Genomic DNA, 21,123 nt, shown 5'->3' with positions numbered 1-21,123 from the left:
AAAAAACAATCCCGACTAATTTTCGCAAGAACCAGAGAACCTAAGTCGGGATCTCGAGACCCCGGCTTATTTTCTCGGGATCTCGCGATAATAAGTCGGGATCTCGAGATAATAAGTCGGGATCTCGCGATAATAAGTCGGGATCTCGCGATAATAAGTCGGGATCTCGAGATCTCGACTTAGTTTCTCGGGATCTCGCGATAATAAGTCGGGATTTCTTTCCTTTTTTTTTTTTCTCCATGTCCCCTTAGGGGCTCCGTACTACACAGAACAAATCAGATTTATAAAATGAAGTGAGTGTTCCATTACATGCTTCACCTACAGACTTTGCTTAGACATTTAGGAAATATTAACAAATATACAGTTTACTGAAAAGGTATCATATTAAAATTATAAGTGTGTTGTAGGACATAATGTGATAGACCAACAGAAATAATACATTATTGTGAAGATTGGATCAATTTTTATAATAATACAAATCAGTCACTACCGGATTTTTGGATAAAGAAATAAGTGTTAAAAGATTGAAAAAAAATAACATTATGTATATATAAAATGGACTGATAATTATCAACATTTATTTAATGATCTGAAGAACAAACAGTAAAGTCCTAACCTACAGTAGTGCAGAGTTAGAGGTGACCTAGATGTCATGAATTTGATGATAAACTGTTTATTTTAGTTGAAACTTGACTTGGACTTGTCCCTCAAAGACTTGACCTAGAAAAAATAACTTGTGAGCGTCTTTGCCAGCAGGACAGCGACCCGAAGTATACAGCCAGAAGTGCAATGGAATGGCTTTAGAGATGTGCTGAATATTAATACATGCCACACTTTTCAGATCATTCTTTTGTTAAACAATCTAAATACCCTGAATGTATCATTTCCTTTCCACTTTCTATTATTATACATACATTAAAATGTGTTGTAGGATGTAAGGAGTATGAATATTTTGCAGGACCCTGAATTCAATCATTAAAGTCCACTATGCAATATTTTCCTTGTGTTTATTGTAAATAAGTATTACAGTTTACAGCACATCTTTATCAACACAATTTATCAGCAAAACTATGTATGTTAAATTAGAAAATATAGAAAGTTAATCCTTACAGTCTGTTTTAAATGATCCATGATGCCAAAATGTTTCCTTTGTGAGAAAAATATTTAAAATGAAAACATAAGGACAACTTGAGACTCTTAAAGTTAATTGTATTTAAGTTAAGTTGTATTTCCAGAACAAAATGATTGCAGATCCTTAAGGTTTTTCTTGTCTTATTGTGATCATCCTGCTTCCATAATCGTGAAAGTCCTCTCCGCTTCACGGACATATTCCCTCGATTTCGATTTCACGCCTCATGAACAGTGAGGATCCCACACCACACTGCCAGTCCCAGTCTGATTCTGGTTTCCAGCACAGCTGTGCAACATATCCACTAAACATTAGAACCTTTTCCAAAATCATTAGGTCAGTGCAAGACGGGGCAGCCGCTGAGCCGACTCAGTCGGTCAGCAAGAATTCTGCATTTCCACCTCCAGTCCAGCCGTCTGCACTGATAGTTAGACATGTCCAGGTACAGTAATGATTGGGTCATTGCATTTTTCAGGCCAGTTGTCGTGTTTTGTTTTTGCTCAGATAAAAATGGTACACCATGTATACAAATATTAAAAGTCCCTTTTTAAATTGCAAAATCTGAGACATCCAATATTAAAGGACAGGACTTCCTGCTGATCCAAAGTTGAGGTATTTTCAGAGCCGTATTGCAAAAAGATTGAAAAAGTAAAGAGTCCAGGCTTCAGTCGAGGTAATCAGTGCTTGTTAGAAGAGGACCTTTAGCTTTACTCCCTCCTATTGTTCTGGCCGATTGAGGCCTGTGGTCAGATAAACACCGGGGGTCTTCCTGTTGCAGGAGCCTGTTGGAATGTGTGGAGCAAGCCCTGCAGATGAGGTAGGCCACGCCCGCCTGCTCCAGCCTCTCCTAACAGCTCTGTTTTTCCATCCCACCTGAAATAAACCACTCCAGTTGGTATTATTATGATGCATTTGTCAGCTAATGTCAGTGTGGTTGCCATAATCTTCAGGTTTGTGTTCATGTGCTCTTAATATTGCCCTCAAACTACGTGAACTGATGCAGATTCCAACCAGGACAGGCCCAGTGGTTCTCAGCTTTGAGGGCTTCTTTGTCTGCTTCATTGTGGCATTTCCGTCAGAGTTTGGTCCGTGTGCTGCTATTGTCCTACCTTCAAGCTCCCCAGCATCTGCCTCAGCTTGGTGTCGTGTTGCTTGTCCTGGATCTAATTAAATGATTTGACTAGGCATGGTATTGGTATGAGGTTACATAAAGGATTTAAAACATTGATTTGACAAAATCAATGTTCATGCTTTTGCTTTGGTTTTAAGTCCTTGTCATGAGATGCTTGCATAGATGTCAGAATGTTTGCTCTGGGTTTATGGACCGTGGTGCAGCTCTCTCCCTCCAGTGCAGAGCATTGCCTGCCAGCTGGCTTAAAGCAGGCTTCTACATTTTCCCTCTGCTTACAAGGCAGACAGATTCAGCTGTTTAGAAATGTTTCAGACAGCTATGGTGTGGAGACTGATACCATGATATGTTTCCCTCATTATAGTCAGAGTTAGACTCTCATACCAGCCCATGCCTAGATTCAGCCATCAGATTTTGCAGTGACCTCATGGTTGTTGCTCATTTGTCTTTCAGGAGTTTAACGATTGCAAGAGCGCCATCTGCTGATGTGAGTATGACTCTTATTACCATGAAGTTAGTCTTTATTTCTGTTGCCTGATGTGTTGACTTGATACAAACTTCCACAGTTTTAACTATGCTATAATTATACTTTACCTCTTAAAGCAATATTTTAGAGATTATTTTTTTCAAAACTAATAATCCCTTTACTTTGTCTTTGTACTTTCTGGGAGATATTTATGTTATTTCATTGAGAAACCAACTTATTAGTTGAATCGACTAGGAATCCTTCAGAGCCACAAGCTGCTGACAAATATTAACTGTTTGTTTCTTAATTTTAATGGAGATAAAATTTGATCACAACATTACAGAGTTTGATTCTGAGGACAGCTGTGGTTTAAGACTCTTTTATTTGATTTTTTAATTTGATGACAGTTAATCAAACGATTGATCAATTATCAACTAGGGATGCACAATATATTGGTACTAACATTGATATTGGCTGACATTAGTAATTTTTAACATATGGGTATTGGTCCGATAAATGAAACTGGGCCGGGATCAATAATATTTATTTCCATCTTGTTGCCAGTTGTTTGTAGAGGCACGGTGGAGGAGGTTGGTGATGTGGTGTGTGTCTGGTCATGTGACAGGGATAGTGATGCAGCACAGCATAGCGGTGTGATTGTTTTTTTCAAGGTGTTGAAAGGGTAAGAAATATATGTAATATTGGAAAATATCAGTTATCGGCCTTGACAGTAACATTAATATCGAATATCAATATCGACACAAATCCTTAGCCAAAATGCTGCTTTCCTATTGTAGAATAGGAAAGGATATTTTCTACTCTATTTTCATGTGTGGCACTGACATTAGCGGTGTTGGAGAACTTGGAATCACTCCAGTGATGACTCACATGCTGGTGTTTTACAGGGAGGTAGGAAGAGTGGTTTGTTCAGTCCGACAGCCTCACTGCCGGCCTTCAGCTCTTTAACTTCCAACACAGAGGACAGAGACCTGACGCTGAGACCGGCCTGCACACTCGGCCCTGATGCGGCCATCACAGCCGACCCCGGCTCTGCAGCAGGTACACCTCAGTACACACACCATTCAGACACACACAGCTTGTTTTATATGCATCAGCAGAGGTCTGCTGGTTCTGATCTTGTCACTTATTATAAGTCATCTGTTGGTTTTTTAATCCAAAAATACACATGCACAGTTTTTTCTAAGGGTCTTACTCAGTTGTCCATTTCATTGGGGGAGAGTGTGCTATTTCTAATAACTGCAGACTCATCATCAGCAGCTTTATTAAAGACACAAATAGGTTCACATAAAAAAATATTTTTAAAAATTAATGAAATCAAATAAAAAAATAATAATCACAAATACAAGTTACTGATTTACAGAAAGACTAAACTGCCACTGGTTCTACATTCTGGACTTAAACCTGACTGAGCTTTGTGCAATATCTGTTAGTATCAGAATAATGTTATTTGTAGAGACACATAATATACACATAAATCTATACACAAGGTTTTGTAATACAGCATGAAATGTGGAGACACTAACACCAACAAATAACTGACTAGCACATTATTTATGTTGTAATTTTACCCTCTTGTGGAATAAAACTATTTTACCAAGCACTGTCAGGTGAAATCACTCAGTCAGGTTTGTTCATATATTGTGCACAATGCAGAGAGCTTGTAGGACAATCAATAATGAAGCAGGTCTGGGTGAAAAGCTCTGCCAGGCAGAGACAACACTTGAGTTTTATACCAAGGATAAGGGATTCAAAACAAGGGGTGAGACAGTCTGGTTCTGATGCAGCTGTAGAAAACAACTTCCAACTGTGTACATGTAACCCAAATAGTTATTTTGGTGAGAGTTCACAAGCATTTAATATAACATGATCAGCAGATGTTAACTTGTAGTAATTTTCCACCATAACCCTTACTGTTCAGTATAAATGTTTTTAAATATTTTATATTCCTACCTTTCTGTGACTCTACATGCTTCGATTGTCTGTCACTTTGATGCTGTTGCACTGGAATTTTCCACAGCATGGCAGTAAATGGTTATTCTATTCTATTCTATTCTATTCTAAGTCTTGTCCAGGTGTTCTGCCACGCAGGACATCAGTCAGCGTTGCAGTGACCCATGTTTGCCACCACAACACTCTGTAGTAGCAGAGAAAAGGATGGTTTCCTCCCCAAAAAGAGAGACGCCACTGTCTCCAGAGTGGAGCACACTGCGGAAAAAGCCAGAGGACTCAGTGAGTTTTTAATGAGAATGCTTCTCTCGTTAAATGAGAAGCAAACGTCAGAGCGCTGGAGTGATTTGCTAACCTAATAACTTCCTAATGATTCTGTTTGAACCCTGTAAAGGTTGATAGATGCAGTGAAAGTTGTTGATTTGGTATTATTCCCCAGGTGTACAGTCTTTATTACTCCCTCTGTGTTGTTGTGTGTAACCTTTGTAATTCTAGAGAGCTGGTTGTCATGGGCTTCCTCCCACCCCTCAAGTCCATGTAAGTGTGAATTCTAACAGGAACCAGCAATAAAACTCCAACACCTTCATGACTAATTACAGACACTTCCTCTCCTAACACATACTAATGCATTGCATGGTGTTACATATAGACTTTCTTGGTAAGTTTTATTTTATTCTTTAAATATTATGTAAAGCACCAGCCTCCTTAATGTGTGAGGGTCAAATGATCTTATTATGTTATCAAGAAAATTCAAAAGCCTGAAAGTTTCAGTAAAAGTTGCTGGGCAGATCCTATCAAAAATAACATATCAATAATAAAATAATACAAAAATACCACCTTCATGTGATCCTCTCAAGATTAACACAGGCAGGAAATAGAGAGATTTCACAAATTAAATTAGACTGAAAAGATTTTTGTTAAATGACACAAGACATCACAAGAATCTGCTATGACTGAAAGTAAGGATGCTAAGAAATAAGAGAAAAACTGAAATTAAAATCTGGAAAAGTCTCATGGTTGAGTAGAAGAATCACCAGTTATGAGGTATCTAAATCCTGATTACACGCTGCAACATGATGTGATTCAATGGCCCTCTTACATGATCTGTGTCTCTGTTGTAGATACTTTGTTTGCCTGTTAAAGAGCCTTTTGCTTGAAAGCTGCATCGATGGGCATTTTGTAGCTTTATTGTACCAACAGCAGCATGATTTCAATGACTGCTTTTTATCACACCACTCCACAACTGAAGGGCCATTGTAATCCTGTCAGACTCAAAGTCATCTGCTTCCTCTAGATGGGAGCCTGCTTTACCAAAGTCTTCAACGGCTGTCCTCTAAAAATCCACTGTGCTGCTACCTGGATCTTACCCAAAACAAAAGGTGAGGACTCTGGCTTCTTAAAGCCCTGAACCCCAGAAAGTTCACTTTAGTTCCGTTTATTTATACTTTGCCAATTTCAGCACATATGAACAAAGTCCACATTTCTTATGAGGTGTAAGAAATGTGGAAAATCAGCAGCTGAGTGTTTGTATTGGCAAGTGTCAACAGCCTGAAGCAAATTCTCCACACATTCTCCTCAATATCTCTGGTGCTCATCTGAATAAACAGCCCAAGTGCTTTTACCTTACGAGGCAAAAAGGTCCAATTCATATCCGGTATGGAGATATATTTGTAAACGGATTCAATTTTAGTTTCCAGTTTGATCCTTGCTGTAAATCAGTTCATAATGCCAGTTGGTAAAATGTTTTGTAGCCTAGCTTTGACATCCGTTCTCCTGAGCAAACATGTCATCTTTACTTCAAAGCAAAAGTGGTCTTTACTCAAAAACCCTGAAACATTTAAAGGTTATTTACATACAGAACATTTCTGTGACTGATAATTGAGTGATGACGAAAACGAGGAGCAGACCACCATCCCACGACTCGTAGAGCCACCTTTAGAGCCACTGAACATGTGTATGAGAGGCCAGCTGTCTTATGTTTACCTCAGTGGGATTTGCTAATTGTTATTACTATAACAACACAAGCTAACAACAAAGCATTTCTTTCCATTTCATGTGTTCAAATACAAAAGGATGTTCTGAATGCATAAAGCCCGCACTCAGAGAGGGGCCAACACATTGAGTTCCTCTGGAAACAGAAAGGGTGTACTTAGTTTTTCTCATGCCTGTCCAGTCACTCATGGACATTTCTTTTCCCTCATGATTGCATTCAGCTGGAGGTAATCCTCTCACTTTAACTCATTCTTCTGATCCTTAGATCAATACCTGATTCTTGGAGCAGAGGAAGGAATTTACACATTGAACCTAAATGAACTTCATGAGGACACACTAGAAAAGGTCAGAGAAGATCTTATGAACTCAGACACACACTTTCTTGTCATGCTACACTGCTCCCCATCATGTCCTGAAAGAGATCAGGATATGTTTATTTCTTATATTTCTTTGACAGGCGTATGAAAGCTGTTCAGTAAACCTGACCTCGTTTCTGTCCACAGCTGCTCCCTCAGCGATGTACGTGGCTCTATGTCATGAATAATGTGCTGATGTCTGTGTCAGGTAACATCTCCTCCGTATGCTGCTTCCATCAGACAACATGCTGAGCTTTATAGTATCTGCCTCTCTAAGACCGTGTCCTTTGTGCAGGAAAGTCGTCGCAGCTTTATTCCCACAGTCTAACGGCTCTGTTTGAGCAAAAAGGACATCTGCAAAAGAAACACGGCAGCTTGTCTCTCAGCACCAATCGCTTCACTGAGAGGATCATTCCCAGGTCGGTACAGGTCAGAGTTTGGTACAGGCTGGGCAGTTCAGGCAGAGTTCAACATTTAGAAACTTTCAAATATTCTTTGTTTAACCTTTTACTGAATTTTCTTTATTCCTACACTGAGCTTTGTTTCCTCCCGTTTCCAGAAAGTTTGCCATATCTGTGAAAATTCCAGACACTAAAGGCTGTCGGAGATGTAGTGTGGGTAAGTGATTCAAACCGGCTCTAAAGTAGTTCTCACACATTTTCCAGAGATAATCAAGACGGATGCAATGTGAGAACCCAAATGTCCATGGCACTTGGTCCAAAACCGTTTTGGGCTATTTTTTCCCCCCGTTTGTAAGAAATGTGGGAAATCAGCAGCTGAGTGTTCGGATTGGCAAGTGTCAACAGCCTGAAGCAAATTCTCCACACATTCTCCTTAATATCTCTGGTGCTCATCTGAATAAACAGCCCAAGTGCTTCTTTTCCATGTACTGATACCAACACAGTCTTCAGTGTTGTTGTTTTTCCTTACTGCAGCGAGAAACCCCTACACAGAGAGTACCTTCCTGTGTGGGGCGGTTCCCTCCGGCCTGGTGCTGCTGCTGTGGTATGAGCCTCTCCAGAAGTTTATGCATCTAAAGGTTAGTGCAGATATGTTGTCCCACAAGCACTGTGACATCCACTACTCAAAGTACAAACAAGATCCGTTTTCTTAGCTTCTGTAATTAACACCAGGACGTTGATGTCATGTCTGAACAGAACCATGAACTCTTATCCAACCCTCAAGTTCAGCAGTTATCTCATATGTTGACAGCTGTATTAAAAAGGGATGCAAGCAGGAAATGTGTAACTGGAGTTAATGTCTGTTTGAATTTTACAATTTGCTCACCTTACATTTGGAATCAGAAGTCAGAATTTTTGAGTTCAAGTCAATGAAAAATACTTGGAACAACTCGATGTCGGAATTCCACTTGGAAAAGTTGGGGATTCCTCACTGACACACCATGTTGGACTTTATGTTACATTATAACATGATGTAAAACTTACAATAAACACTTTATTTCCACTTCTGACAGGTTGTAACTCATTAAAGGGGCAGTGTTTATATGTTTTCCAGGCACACAGAGAACTATTTAATTGGCAGTGTTATTTCAGACGATGTTTTCTAGGAAAGAGCCACAGCTAAATAGAACACCAGACCAGATGGAGCTTCTATGGAGAGAAAAAAAGTTGAGAGAAAACATAAAGCTAATGGTTGACATAACAGAAAATAATGGTAGTTGGAGAGTCGTAGAAAAAGAAAGTAAGAAAAGTGGTCAGTTTGTCCTCCAGCATAAGCCTGTAGCAGCGTAATAACTTTGCTTCCATTCAAATCCATCAGTACTTTCCAGACGTTCTGAAATATGAATCTCAGATTTTGTGGCATGGTTAAGTGTGTATATTAATCTTTTTTTGGTAGGTGTAAAACAAACTCCTTTTCATGTCGGAGGCGTTGTGCAAATAAATATTTTAGTTCAACATCTTGCACTGTTTTATACGCAAATCACCTTTACAGACTCTAAACTCAGAGTGGATTCAGATTATTCCTCCATCTCCATCTATTCCATCTAATCCTCCAGAAATGGTGACTCAAATATTCTGACTTTAGAAAATAAACCAGCACATTTTCAGGGTCATTCAGTTTCTTCTTGGGTCCAAATGATGTGATCAGATTCTACACTGAGGTATTGCTGCCCTCTACTGGCATTTTAAGTAATTTTTTTTTCTCCAAACAATTTATGGAAGATTTGCTGAATGTGTTTATTTTAAGTTATTTTAATAAATAAAATTTGATCTCATACACGTTGTTTCAGCGCTAAATAGAAATATTAGCTGATGTTTATGAGAGGTTTATTAGATACGAGAATTTTTTTTTGGTGAGGTGAATATGATCTTTTAGTGCATGAATGTTACAGTTGCTATCAACTCGTGTGGTTAATTGCACCCTGGTCATAGTGCAACTCTCCAATGCTGCTGGACTCAAGGTGTTATTTAAGTACTTAAAGGTTTTAGGTTTGCTTAATAAAACTTGTCTGACCCGAGCGACCAAGTAACCATGGTATCTAACTTTAATCTCCCATCTGCCTCCTAGTTTTTAATCATGTAGCTTCACTGTTTCTATTTCTGCTGATTCGTTCTTCATCTCTTGCAGCACATACCAGTGCGACTACCAGAGTCTCTGCCAATATTTGAGCTTCTGGTTCTGGTAACAGATGAGTTTCCCCAGCTGTGTGTGGGGGTGAGAGAGTGTAACAATGAGGAGAGTCCAACCAGCCAGCAGCTCAAGTTTGATATAATCGAGCTGAATGCTCCTCCTGCTTCAGTGCCAGGTAGGATAAACCACCATGCTTCAGTCCGTGAGCCTCTCAGATTAGAGCCCGCAGTAATGTTGTCTCTCTGCAGATGGTGGCGCCCTCAGAGCTGTACAGGTTACCCAGCTGGACAGAGACACAGTTCTGATTACAACTGAAAGTAAGTTACTCTAATGTCATCAACAAAACACATTTCATGACGATTTGTAATGAACTCTGCTTCTGTCCTGATGCTGACTGTGCAGAAAAGGTAAAGATAGTGGACCTGAAAGGGCTTCCATCCAAAGAGCTGGCAGCTGAGATCGGTTTTGACTTTCCAATTGAAACACTAGGTAACAGCAACATTCAGAGAGCAGCTCTAAGCTCGGCTTGTCTGTGCTGACAGCTGAGTAACGTTCCGTATCCCGGCAGTCTGTTTACAGGACAGTGTGCTGGCTTTCTGGAAGCACGGCCTTAAAGGAAGGAGTTTCCATTCGGATGAGGTGAATATCTGCACATATGTGAAGCTGAGTCCTTTACCTGTTATGTGGCAGAATTCACAAACCTGAGTCATGTCATTTTGAACGGCAGGTAACACAGGAAATCACAGATGAGAGCCGAGTTTTCCGAGTTTTGGGAACAAACAGGTGAGATAACGAAAGAAAACAAACATTTAGTGTTCTATTGAGTATTCATAGGTAGGCCTGAAACTACTGATCAGATTCATTGTGATGAATCAGTTATTGAAATAATTGTCAGCTAATTATGAATTGATAAATTGTTAGCTGGAGTATACAGACTTAAAAAAGACATTCTGCTGAAAGAACACTAACATTAAACCAAAAACTGTACAAAAATATGTATATTTTGCATTTAATATATAAATACTTCCTTGTCTGTAAATCTGTAAATATGTTATACCCAGAACTCCTGAAGTGGCAGTGTTAGCTTCATCTGGTTCACCTGATTTTGTTTTTAAAAATATCCTATTAATCATCTTCTGCTATCCAATTATGACTAAAAAAATGTTCAACAGATCAGCCCACACAGGATTGATGTTCAACCAGCAGAAAGTGTTGAACTTTTCACATGTTGATGTTAGGATTGATTTTAGCTGCAGATGCTAAAAACAATACAAATGATCAAGAGTTCATTAAAATAATGCTGTTATTGCATTTTAGGAAATTAGATAAATGTAATTATTTATTTGTATTTTTACATATTTCTAATATTGTATAAAATACAACAAGTAGTTCATTGAAAAATCTGCAGAATGTTCCAATCTTTTCTCCAATGAACTGATTAATCATCAGAATAATCAATAGAATAATTGATTACTAAATTGATAGTTAATTGCAGCCCTACGTAGAGGAACAGTGCTCAGTGATTTGTAAAGTTTAAACTTCTGGAAAACATTTTTTTCCATGAAGCAGGTTAGTGTTTAAATCCTTTCCAGTGTTTCTTTCAATGTTTCTTCTTTAATACATTTTTTTTTAGAATTCCATCCATCCAGATGGTCAAATATATTCGAAATATTCAGAGCATCCAGACTTCATTTTAAGACGATGATTGTGATGCTACATATTGTTCAACTCTAATATTAACAAATAAGATAAAGATGATTCTAGGAAATATCTTAGATATGTACTTTTATCAGTGAGAGTGTGACTTTAATTTCAGTTTTGCGTAGCAGTTGTCTTGCAGAAATAAGAAGCAGTATTATCAAACTGACCTAGTTTTGTGTACTTTGGATGAATAAGACCTTTTTCCTTTTGTTCCTGCACTAAACAGAGACATCATCCTTCAGAGTACGCCGACGGACGACCCCTCAGCGCTGAGCAACCTGTACATCTTGACTGGTCATGAAAGCAGCTACTGAGCTGGAAAACAGGCTGACGTCTTAAAGAACAAGAACCAGAATGTTCTACCTGCTCAAGTTTAAGAAGCGATCCCCGTTGCACTGAAGGCGGAGAAGACCTTAATACCATCGGCCCACAGCAGACTCTTACTGGCAGTTTCTGCAGGGACACAGCTCTCATCCCACATCAAGAGGCATGTTGCTAAGAAATGGTTGTACAACTTATCAGTTTGTCTAAGGAATGGCACAGCAGAAGCAGCATCAGCAAAGATTGTGATCTATCTTGCCAACTTACATCAGAAACCTGGCTTGGATATTTTCAGTCCCTCTTTAGACACTGTGACCTACAGTCTCCTGTTTTTTTTGTAAGTAGAGAGTCTAGTTGTACGATGAATTGGCACTTTATCCAGAAAGTGAAGGGAACATTCGCTTCTTTATCAGGGAAATGCTAAACAAATGTTGCAGTCTAGGGTTCTGCTTCCCGCGTAGAACTGAAATGGACCTCTGTATCTCCATGTCAGACCAAAATAACTGGGATGATTCAGTATTTCTCCATTTTAATGTTTTCCTTCTACATGCTGAAATTTTTATTGAAGGATTTAATTGTCCACAATCCTAACAATATAATGTGTAACATCAAAAATTTCACTAAAAATACCCAGTTCCTTAAAGTAACAATGGTTCAGTTGAGATATAATTTGGTCCACATGGAAACTAATGATTGGTATGCAGATAATTTCATTTGTAAAGAGCTGGGATGTCTAGAGAAAAACCACAGGGTGTAAACACTGTCAGCAGGGATGGAGTGATGAGGCTGTAAGCTGTTTTTTTTCTCTCTCACACACTCTCTCTTTTACTCCTCTTTTTTAACATGTCCTGTCCGGCAGTGTGGCACTCAGAATTGTTGTGTGACTGCCAAAGTGAAGCCAAACTGATTTACTTTCACAAATGGAGCGTTGCAGATTTTGCTTTAATGCTCCATTAAATATATATCAAAGTTTATTAGAAAATGCTTTGAGTTTATTTCAATTCTAACATGGAGATAGACAAGAATGGAAGAAAGGTGGGGAGAAAGGAAGAGTAGAAGAGAGAAAGAAGCTTGGAGAGAATATAAAGCAAAACCCTAAAAGTCTGTTTCTATAACTGATTCCATGTTTCCTGTTATGACCAGATTAGGAAAGAGGTGCTAACTTGGTGCTGAACAGATTCTGGCATGTCCATCATGTTCAAAATGAAAACCTGCTGTTGACTCTCTGGCAGACTTTAACACCTTTAGAGTTGCCATCAACAGTGTCCTGTTAGCTTTAAAATAATAAAAAAAAAGTGCCAAAGTAGTACGCCATATTCTGCTGCTTAAGCATTTTGTATAATTTTATCAAATTGAAATCTTTCGTGGATACAAATGTCTGCAGTGGAGTTCTTTGTAGCGTGGCCAGGTTCAGCTATAGAGGCAGGTGGGGATCTCCATCAGGTCAGAGGTCAACTTCTGCTGCCTTTCGTTGAATGAGGTTTGGACATCTGATCCTCTTGGTGCCTTTCTCTGAATGAAGCTCTTTAGAATCATAAACTTCATGTGCCATCTTTTCTGAATAATTATCCAAAGACCAAAAATACTTTCATCCAGACTGATGAACAGCAGTAGTTACTTCTCTTAGGTCGTAGCTGTTTTTATCATTTGTATTTTCATAACATACTTCGATGATTTAGAGCAGCACACTGAAAATATTGATGTTGGCCATAATATTTAAAAAGTTTTGCAAGGGACCAGATGATTAGAAATGAAGGGAACCGACTAATTAATACAGATGTGCATTTAGTTTAATTAAAGTACTGTTGATGGAAAGAACAATTCAGGTGTACTAAAAGTCTCAATTCCACTACATTGCAGTTGTCTGTGATTGTGTATAATGATATTTATGTTATTTATACTGTAAGCTGTATTAATAACTCCCCTTTTTTTCTGAGACACCCTTGGGAGACAGTATGAATTGTAGGCTGTTTTTTTTAGATGTGTTTTGCTCTGTATGTATATAACAACTGAGAATGCATTTTTAATTTTACAGAATTTTTAATATGAAAAAAATAAAGATTTTAATGTCTGTCCTCTATTACTTATTTTTTCATAAATAAATTACATTATATATATATATATATATATATATATATATATATATATATATATATATATATATATATATAAAATTATATTCAACAACCCACATTTTATTAAATCTGAAATCACTGGGTCACGTTTGAGTCTCATACAGCAGCTCGTTTGTCACAACTGCCAACACTGCAGGTCAGCCTGTGGGACATGATGGGACAGGCAAGACTGGAACCAACTAAGGAGTGTTGGGAAGTTTTCAACTTTATTGCGCAAACGTCATGGAGACTAACAGCATCTGTCTTCTGTCACAAAGATATAAATCTTGTTGTATCAATCAGGTTCCAATGTAATGCTTAAAGAAGACGGCTGCTGTAAATGAACAGGATCTATCAATTGTGCTGTATGACAAGTTCTCTCTCGAATATGCATTATAAAACTAGGTGGACAATGCAAAATGTCACATGAAAAATATTAGGAAAAACCCAGAGTCAAAGTGAAAACAAGAAAAGAGCAGCAATGTATTTACCACCAGCCAGTTTTGTTTAGTAACATTACCTTAATTTGAATTACAGTAGCTTTAATTTTTCCTGGAGTGCATTGCAAATCTACAGCAAATAGATCATAGGACAGAACTGTGGAGAATACAGTAGAAGGGCTGTGAAAACCACTTACAGGACTTGGTTTTTATCCATGTCCTCTTGTTGATTTAAATATTCTTAACGATTATCATAAAAAAAATAATTATATGTTATCAAAATACTTAACTTATGGCTGTATAAACACCATACATGTGAACAATAGTTGTGCTTTACGTACCTGTACAAGGGATGAGAAAAAAAATGAGAGAACTAAAATCAACTGCAGATACCATTTTAAATTTGAAGTTTTTGACTAGAGCTTAGCTTACAAGAAGACTGACTTAATGATGCCTGAAGACTACCCAACTAGAAGGGGATGCAGGGGGATCAGGATTATGACACCGTATGTTGCGATTCTGTCTCTGAAACAGAGGGTGGCGGTGATGGCGCCCAAAGCTTGATGTTGTAAACTAAAGAAGAAGTCTGGACGAGCGCAGTAGCGCCATTTCGCTGTCCATTCATTAATAGAAGGCCTTCATCGCAATATATTGGTGAGTAGGACGTTTATACCTTATAATGTGAAGTAAACATGTTCAGTCAGAGAGTGGAGATGTACTGCTGTTATTGTAGCGCTGATGCAGATGGTTGAGGGGAAGTGAGCGGAAATACAACGGACCAACCAGTAAGTTAGCTAGCTATTAGCTCACTGATGTCACACTTTCCTGGCAACATAACTCATTAAATTATACTTCAATGAAATATTTGTTTCTACGTGAACTACTTGTACATTGTTTGTAATTATTTGAGGAGTTGTATTGTTGCATTCGAGTTGGTATCACTTTAGTAGTAATGTTATAAACGTTTAAGAAATGGTGTAACACATTGGCGTTAGCAATTAGCTGCGTGACTTGAGGTTGAGCTCATGTTTACATTTTCACATTGTTAGATATATTCGGTGTATTTTCTCTTAACAATTCATTACAAAACGAATTCATTTAACTTTTGGTAAATCTGGGAGAAAGGTACCGGGTTTTCAGTTTTACAATAATGTAATCGGGGGAATCCTTCGTAAAATATTTCCATTTTAAGGACAAGGTGGGGAGTTCTAAAGTTATGGCAGCTCTTAAAAATCAGTTTGAGTATTTTCATCTTTGAAATTGAGACCCAATTATAACACCTGAAAGTAAACCAGGATCCAGCATCATCTTCTCTGCAATCTGTACCTTCCCTAAAGGGTAGTCTAATCAATTTTAGTCCGTTTATGTATGACTGGCTGCAGTCACACATAAATATGGTTATGTAAGCTGCAGCGTGTGCGTGTAAGCAGATAAGAGGATAAAAGAGATGGAGGAAAACACAGAATCCATAACACTTCAGAGTTTCTACTTTCACCTTACAGACATTTAGTTCAGCAGCATTTAACTTTAGAGCTTGAGCAAGGCTGTCAATCATTGAGCTGTTTTCCTTAATCTGACAGTTAATGTCCTCCAACTTTTTCTCTTGTATGTCAAATCTGATCAATATAATTAGTGTGAGAAGTAAAAGCTTCACTTTCAAAGACTGTAAGAATGTCTGCTTGGTGCGCCATCTTGTCAAACCTCTGTCAGAAAGTTTGTATCTCAATATGCACATAATGCCATTTACCTCTAAAGCTGGAACTAAGCAGGGAGACTGACTTGTGATCCATAGCCAGGTAAATCTGTTAATTATTCTGCTCTATATTCATATTGTAATTCATTACAATGTGAAATATGACTGGATGATGTCTGATGTTCAGTGATTTCCACCTTCCTTCGGAAGTTGAGTGAATAATAAATATTGGCTTTTAGTTATGCTTAATGTTGGAATTTTTGTTCAGCATGAGATGAGATACTTTTATTACTCTTCTAGGAAATTCAAACGTCATCATGGTGAAAATCTTCATTGGCAACCTAGCATCGGAAACTACTGCCAAGGAGCTGCGAGAACTCTTTGAAAAGTATGGCAAAGTCTCGGAATGTGATATTGTGAAAAACTTTGGTTTTGTTCACATGGACAACCTGTCAGAGGCAGAGGAAGCCATCAAAAACCTCCACCAGACTGACCTGAACGGCTGGCGCATGAATGTGGAGATGAGCAAAGGCAGAACCAAATCCAGCACCAAACTTCATGTCGGCAACCTCAGTGAAGAGGTCACAAGTGAAATTCTTCGGGCTAAGTTTGAGGAGTTTGGCCCGGTGGTCGAATGTGATATTGTCAGAAACTATGCCTTTGTTCACATGGAGAAACTGGCGGATGCCATGGAGGCCATCGATAAGATGGATAACACAGCCTTCAAAGGTGAACTCTTTGGCAGGGAAAAGCTCCTTGTCTTTTCTGTCAGTTGATACCAATGTTGGATCCTTTCGTTGCATTACCTCATGGACTGCAGTTATTCACCAATGGGCTTTGCAGAGTTCTCTGCAAGACCAGTTGAGAGTGTTATAGGGCCAGTTCGCTGACAAAATATCACCATAAGCTGGCTCTAAAAATGATTCTCCTTCGCATTCATTATCGGTCACATTCCTTTACCATGTTCTAGTCGGTAAGACCCTATTCGTGTCGATCCTCTCGGTCTCATGCGTTTGTTCTCTCTCCTTACAAGGCAAGCTGATCAACGTCCGACTGTCCACCAGTCGGCTTCGCCCGGCCCCGGGAATGGGAGATCATACCGGCTGCTTTGTCTGCGGGAAACACGGTCATTGGTCGAAAGACTGTCAAGTCGGTCGGGACGATAGCTACGGTGATGGCACAAGATTTCGCAGCGTCCGGGAGCCCTCATATGGCATGGCCGCACCTCCACCAGCTGATTATTCTATGTATAATCGAGCTAGTTATGCTGGCGGGTTGCCGCCGCCGCCTCCTCCTCCCCCGCCACCTCCTCCGCCTAATCGTGGCTATGCCGCTCAGCTGGGGGATTGGTATGCGAGCCGAGCTGCAGGCGCATATGCAGACAGGTCATATGTTTATGATCGTAGCCGTCTCTACAGCAGTGCTGATTATTATGAAAAGTACAGAGCTCGGCCTTATGGCTCAAGCTACTTCGAAGAGCGTCGTTTGCCCTATCTCCCACCTCCACCCCCTCCGCCTCCCCCTTCCTCTCTTCCCAAGGTCTCACCCAGTGTGGATCCATATGACCGCCGGCCGGTGCCTCCAGCTTCATCAGTCACTGCATACTACACACCGGAACACAACCCAATCAGACGAGTACCGGTTGTCTCAACGGCCTACAACTACGAACGAAAGCGGCTGTCTCCAGTACCTGCTACCACAAGCTCCTACTCTGTTTCACAGCCCAAAGAACATTATGCACAGCGATACGCGCCTTATTAAAGCCGTGGTACCAAGGTATTGGCTTAAATAAGATCCTAATTTTCTTGTAACATATTAAGCACTTGAATCTTAGAATTAACTGGAGCAATGTTTGTTCATTATCCATCCTTTTCAAAGAGTACTTGACAAGACTTGTTTGTAAAATTAAATGCTTTACTCTCTTCCAGGTCGGAACTTCAGGACTTTTTTCACTCTTTCCTCAACCTCTACAGTCCCATCACTGTATGTAGCGTCCAGATATGAACATAGAAGATATCTGGTTTAGAAATGGGATGCCAGCTACCTGCAGAAGAGTCCGTTGTTCTCATTCACAAAAGGATGACTGACAGAATGCAGTTTGACAGGTTTTCAGCTATTTTTTTTTTTAGTTATAATCTTTTTTTGTTCCATGCATACGGCAGATTGTTAAAATCTGAAAATGTTTTTGCTTTGAATTTGTCATATAAAAATGTGCTGAATCAGTGTTTTCTGTTTTTGTTTTTTGTCATAATAATTTACAATATTTTATTGGTTGCCAATAATGCAAGCCATATTTTTTCTGTTACTGGCTTGTTTTAATTGATTTAAGTTTTTTTTTATGTAAAGTGAAACATTTGTTGATAATATTCATTGACTTATGATCAGTTTGGCTTACTTGCATCCAAAACATGAAATTACTTTATCTGTGCACAAATTGGAGAACCGCTTAGGAGAAATGGAAAAGGCTTTGCTGACACAAGACAACGAAAAAATATCAGGGACTTGATTATGAGGTCAGATTATAATAACCTTTTTACATTTGAAGTGTTTTTAATTTGGACTCAGTTTAAATAAAGGTGGTGGTGGTACCAAAAGAACAGATCACCCACCTGTGTAACGAAATGGTTTTCTTTCCCTCTGAACTGTTTGCTTAGAAGAGGAAATCTGATATGTGCTAATTTGTAGCATATGAATACATTTATTTTATTTTTTTTTTGCAAGACTAAGATTGTTTTTCTTTCCTTTGGGTGCCTTTGTTTTCTTTAAAGTTAGGTTTAAAGGTAACAACATATCTTTTTTTTTTTTTTTTAAAGAAAAATTAAAGTCAGTTATTTGGGTGTTTTGGCTCTGCTCTCCGATAGACTGAAATCCCAGTTTGACGACATGACTCTCATGACATTATGGAAGGATTTAACTACTATGGGCACTTCTGTACATTTTTTAGGTTGGTGGTGAGATGGATTAGAAGTTTGTGGCATTCACAGTCTTCAGCAAAGTTTTGAAAATAAAATCTAACATTTACTGCTTAATGCATTTTGCACCATCTAAACGGCAAGAGGATTAAATCAAACATGAAAATATTTTCTCCTTTTATCTGAAATGGCTATAGATTTGGTCAAACCTACAAACAAACCCATTCCTTTTAAGAACTTTAACTCAAAACTAAACAGGCTTTTATCACAAAACTCAAAGTTGACAGGTGGAGCTTTCATGATGATTAATCTTGGCTAGGTCAAACGTTTGATGTGCAAATGCTTGTATTCTCTGTCCCAACACCATAAAGCTATGCATTCTGTAAAGTCAGACGTTTATTTTGAAGAAAACTTGTGATAATGTAAAGAAGCGCGGAAAAATATATTTTTGCCACAATGGTATTCGGAGGGTAGTAAATCTGAAAAGAACACGGAACACCTCCACTTCCCCGGAAGTATACGTCTTTCCGGTTCCGTGTGACGTCAGGCGGTCAATGCTGCAGTCGCCATTTCATCTCTGAAAACGTACAACACAGAGGCCGCAGTTTACAGGTATGAATCCGCCTAAAACTTAAAGAGCTCTATCTACAACTTATTTTGTAAACGAGCCAACTGCAGTGCGTGTTTTGCGTGAACGCATGATTCCTTTTAGAAGTGGATGGACCTCCGACTTTAGCTTTTATGCTAACGTCTTACAATGGACCATTACTAGGCCAGCTGCAAAGCTTTAGCATGACTTCGAAATGTGCACATTTCGAAGTACAAAACAAACATGCATTGTTCATTTGTCCCACTGTGTGCGTCTGCTTAACATGGAGTTGTGTCTACTATTCTGTGTTAATATTCTGATAAGCTAATCGTAAGGCCGATGTTTTGATCAGTTCTGTTAGCCAACTGTTAGCTGCAAATCTACACTGTGCTGCGTGTCCACTGAAAGGAGGCAGGGCAGTGATAACTCTGCCTGTGTATCAAAGATAAGTGTGTAACTGTTTTACATGAATGGTTTATTCCGCTCAACAAAATTAGTAGGCAGCATTTCTAACTAGCTACGTAAGCGTCATTTGGTGATTAATTCTAAAATAAATCATTTTGTTTGAGGGGAAAAAAAAAACACCTAGATGATACGAGTATGAAAATGAAGGCTCAGGTGTTGGGGTGAGCACCGACTTTTCAAACGGGTTGATGTGGTTAGATTGGCACAACATTTTACTCCAATACAAGCATAAACTAACCGCCCGAGATTATTCTTATAAAAGTTAAAAGTATTTTGTTAAAATGCTTCTTAAGCCAAGAGTAACTGTTTAGATCATGTAATATTTAACTGATTTATTAAGACAAAAATATAAAATGATGTGCAAATCCAGGTGTCTTAAAGACTACAATGAAAGTTAATACAACAAATAACCTAAATGCAAATAGAATTTGGTCAGAGTAAACTTTCCCAAATCAGTATTTTTCATATAAAACGAATGCAGTAGAATTTCTCCCCCTCTACACAATACTTTTTTAGTGTTTACTGTAGGCTTAACTCACAAAATAGAAAATTTAAATAAACCCATTAAGAAACAAGATGTCTCACTTTAACATAAGCTATAGATGTGACTGTTTCTCTGGTGAACCCTTTAGAGGACCTTGGAAATGCCACTTATGTACTCTCCGAATAAGAAAACGTTGATTATGGATTAATGTTTTTTTCTGTCTGTTTCTTAGTGTCAGGGAGGATCCAAGATGGTGAAAATCTTCATTGGCAACTTGTCGTCTGACACGACATCAGATGAACTCCGCTCTCTGTTCTCCCAGTATGGCAAGATATCAGAATGTTCTATTGTGAAAAACTTTGGCTTTGTGCACATGGATGACAAGTCAGAGGCAGAAGAAGCTATACGCAACCTGCACCAGTACGAGCTTAATGGCCAGCCATTAAATGTAGAAATGAGCCGAGGGAAGGCAAGAGGATCCACCAAGCTCCATGTCGGCAACATTGCGTGTACCAATCAAGAGTTAAGGGCCAAGTTTGAAGAGTTTGGCTCTGTGGTGGAGTGCGACATTGTTAAAAACTATGCTTTTGTTCACATGGAGCGAGTGGAAGATGCCATGGAGGCTATTAATAAGTTGGACAACACAGCTTTTAAAGGTGAACTTTTGGGCTGGGCTTGATGGGGATTTTTTTTATTAATGATCTAACATCAAGAATATTATGTTGTTAGGTTTCAGGTAAGTTCCAGATGAAGCTCAGGTGAGTATGTAGAG

The 21,123-nt window shown here is 38.7% G+C and overlaps 3 protein-coding genes across 12 annotated transcripts in view; all 3 read left to right on the top strand.

Moving 5' to 3' along the window:
• The window catches only part of map4k2 (mitogen-activated protein kinase kinase kinase kinase 2), a 49,140-nt gene extending 35,406 nt beyond the window's left edge, over positions 1-13,734 (top strand). For 2 of the 8 annotated variants that reach the window (XM_015046963.1, XM_015047023.1), the window contains 18 exons: positions 1,908-1,946; positions 2,712-2,745; positions 3,630-3,783; positions 4,808-4,974; positions 5,188-5,229; positions 5,342-5,350; positions 5,987-6,071; positions 6,950-7,029; positions 7,188-7,248; positions 7,336-7,459; positions 7,600-7,658; positions 7,976-8,079; positions 9,630-9,807; positions 9,881-9,949; positions 10,035-10,121; positions 10,201-10,271; positions 10,360-10,415; positions 11,560-13,734. In XM_015046963.1, the coding sequence (XP_014902449.1) occupies positions 1,908-1,946; positions 2,712-2,745; positions 3,630-3,783; positions 4,808-4,974; positions 5,188-5,229; positions 5,342-5,350; positions 5,987-6,071; positions 6,950-7,029; positions 7,188-7,248; positions 7,336-7,459; positions 7,600-7,658; positions 7,976-8,079; positions 9,630-9,807; positions 9,881-9,949; positions 10,035-10,121; positions 10,201-10,271; positions 10,360-10,415; positions 11,560-11,647 (1,507 nt within the window). In that variant the 3' untranslated portion in view covers positions 11,648-13,734. The remainder of the gene's footprint in view (positions 1-1,907; positions 1,947-2,711; positions 2,746-3,629; positions 3,784-4,807; positions 4,975-5,187; positions 5,230-5,341; positions 5,351-5,986; positions 6,072-6,949; positions 7,030-7,187; positions 7,249-7,335; positions 7,460-7,599; positions 7,659-7,975; positions 8,080-9,629; positions 9,808-9,880; positions 9,950-10,034; positions 10,122-10,200; positions 10,272-10,359; positions 10,416-11,559) is intronic. The other 6 variants (XM_015047007.1, XM_015047016.1, XM_015046979.1 and 3 more) reach the window with 6 other exon arrangements.
• A 1,001-nt stretch (positions 13,735-14,735) lies between these two features.
• Positions 14,736-18,080, top strand: LOC106956232 (RNA-binding protein 4.1-like). 2 transcript variants are annotated; one of them, XM_015046945.1, is made up of 4 exons: positions 14,736-14,862; positions 16,202-16,630; positions 16,935-17,677; positions 17,830-18,080. In XM_015046945.1, the coding sequence occupies exons 2-3, from the start codon at positions 16,219-16,221 to the stop codon at positions 17,660-17,662; spliced, it is 1,140 nt and encodes a 379-aa protein (XP_014902431.1). In that variant the 5' UTR covers positions 14,736-14,862; positions 16,202-16,218; the 3' UTR covers positions 17,663-17,677; positions 17,830-18,080. The 2 variants fall into 2 exon arrangements, with proteins under 2 accessions (XP_014902431.1, XP_014902439.1); XM_015046953.1 differs by lacking the exon at positions 14,736-14,862 and adding an exon at positions 14,887-16,004.
• A 1,234-nt stretch (positions 18,081-19,314) lies between these two features.
• The window catches only part of LOC106956221 (RNA-binding protein 4.1-like), an 8,139-nt gene continuing 6,330 nt past the window's right edge, over positions 19,315-21,123 (top strand). Inside the window, exons 1-2 of one of the 2 annotated variants that reach the window (XM_015046924.1) lie at positions 19,315-19,425; positions 20,584-21,007. In XM_015046924.1, coding sequence (XP_014902410.1) covers positions 20,602-21,007 — 406 coding nt within the window. In that variant the 5' untranslated portion in view covers positions 19,315-19,425; positions 20,584-20,601. Of the gene's footprint in view, positions 19,426-20,583; positions 21,118-21,123 lie in introns of those variants that run through there. The other variant, XM_015046931.1, reaches the window with a different exon arrangement.

This window comes from Poecilia latipinna, unplaced genomic scaffold, assembly GCF_001443285.1.
Source record: "Poecilia latipinna isolate Pla-1442-1.1 unplaced genomic scaffold, P_latipinna-1.0 Scaffold40, whole genome shotgun sequence".
Taxonomy (NCBI): Eukaryota; Metazoa; Chordata; class Actinopteri; order Cyprinodontiformes; family Poeciliidae; genus Poecilia; species Poecilia latipinna.
The sequence above is the reverse complement of the archived record's forward strand: the minus strand, read 5'-3'. Positions and strand labels throughout refer to the sequence as shown.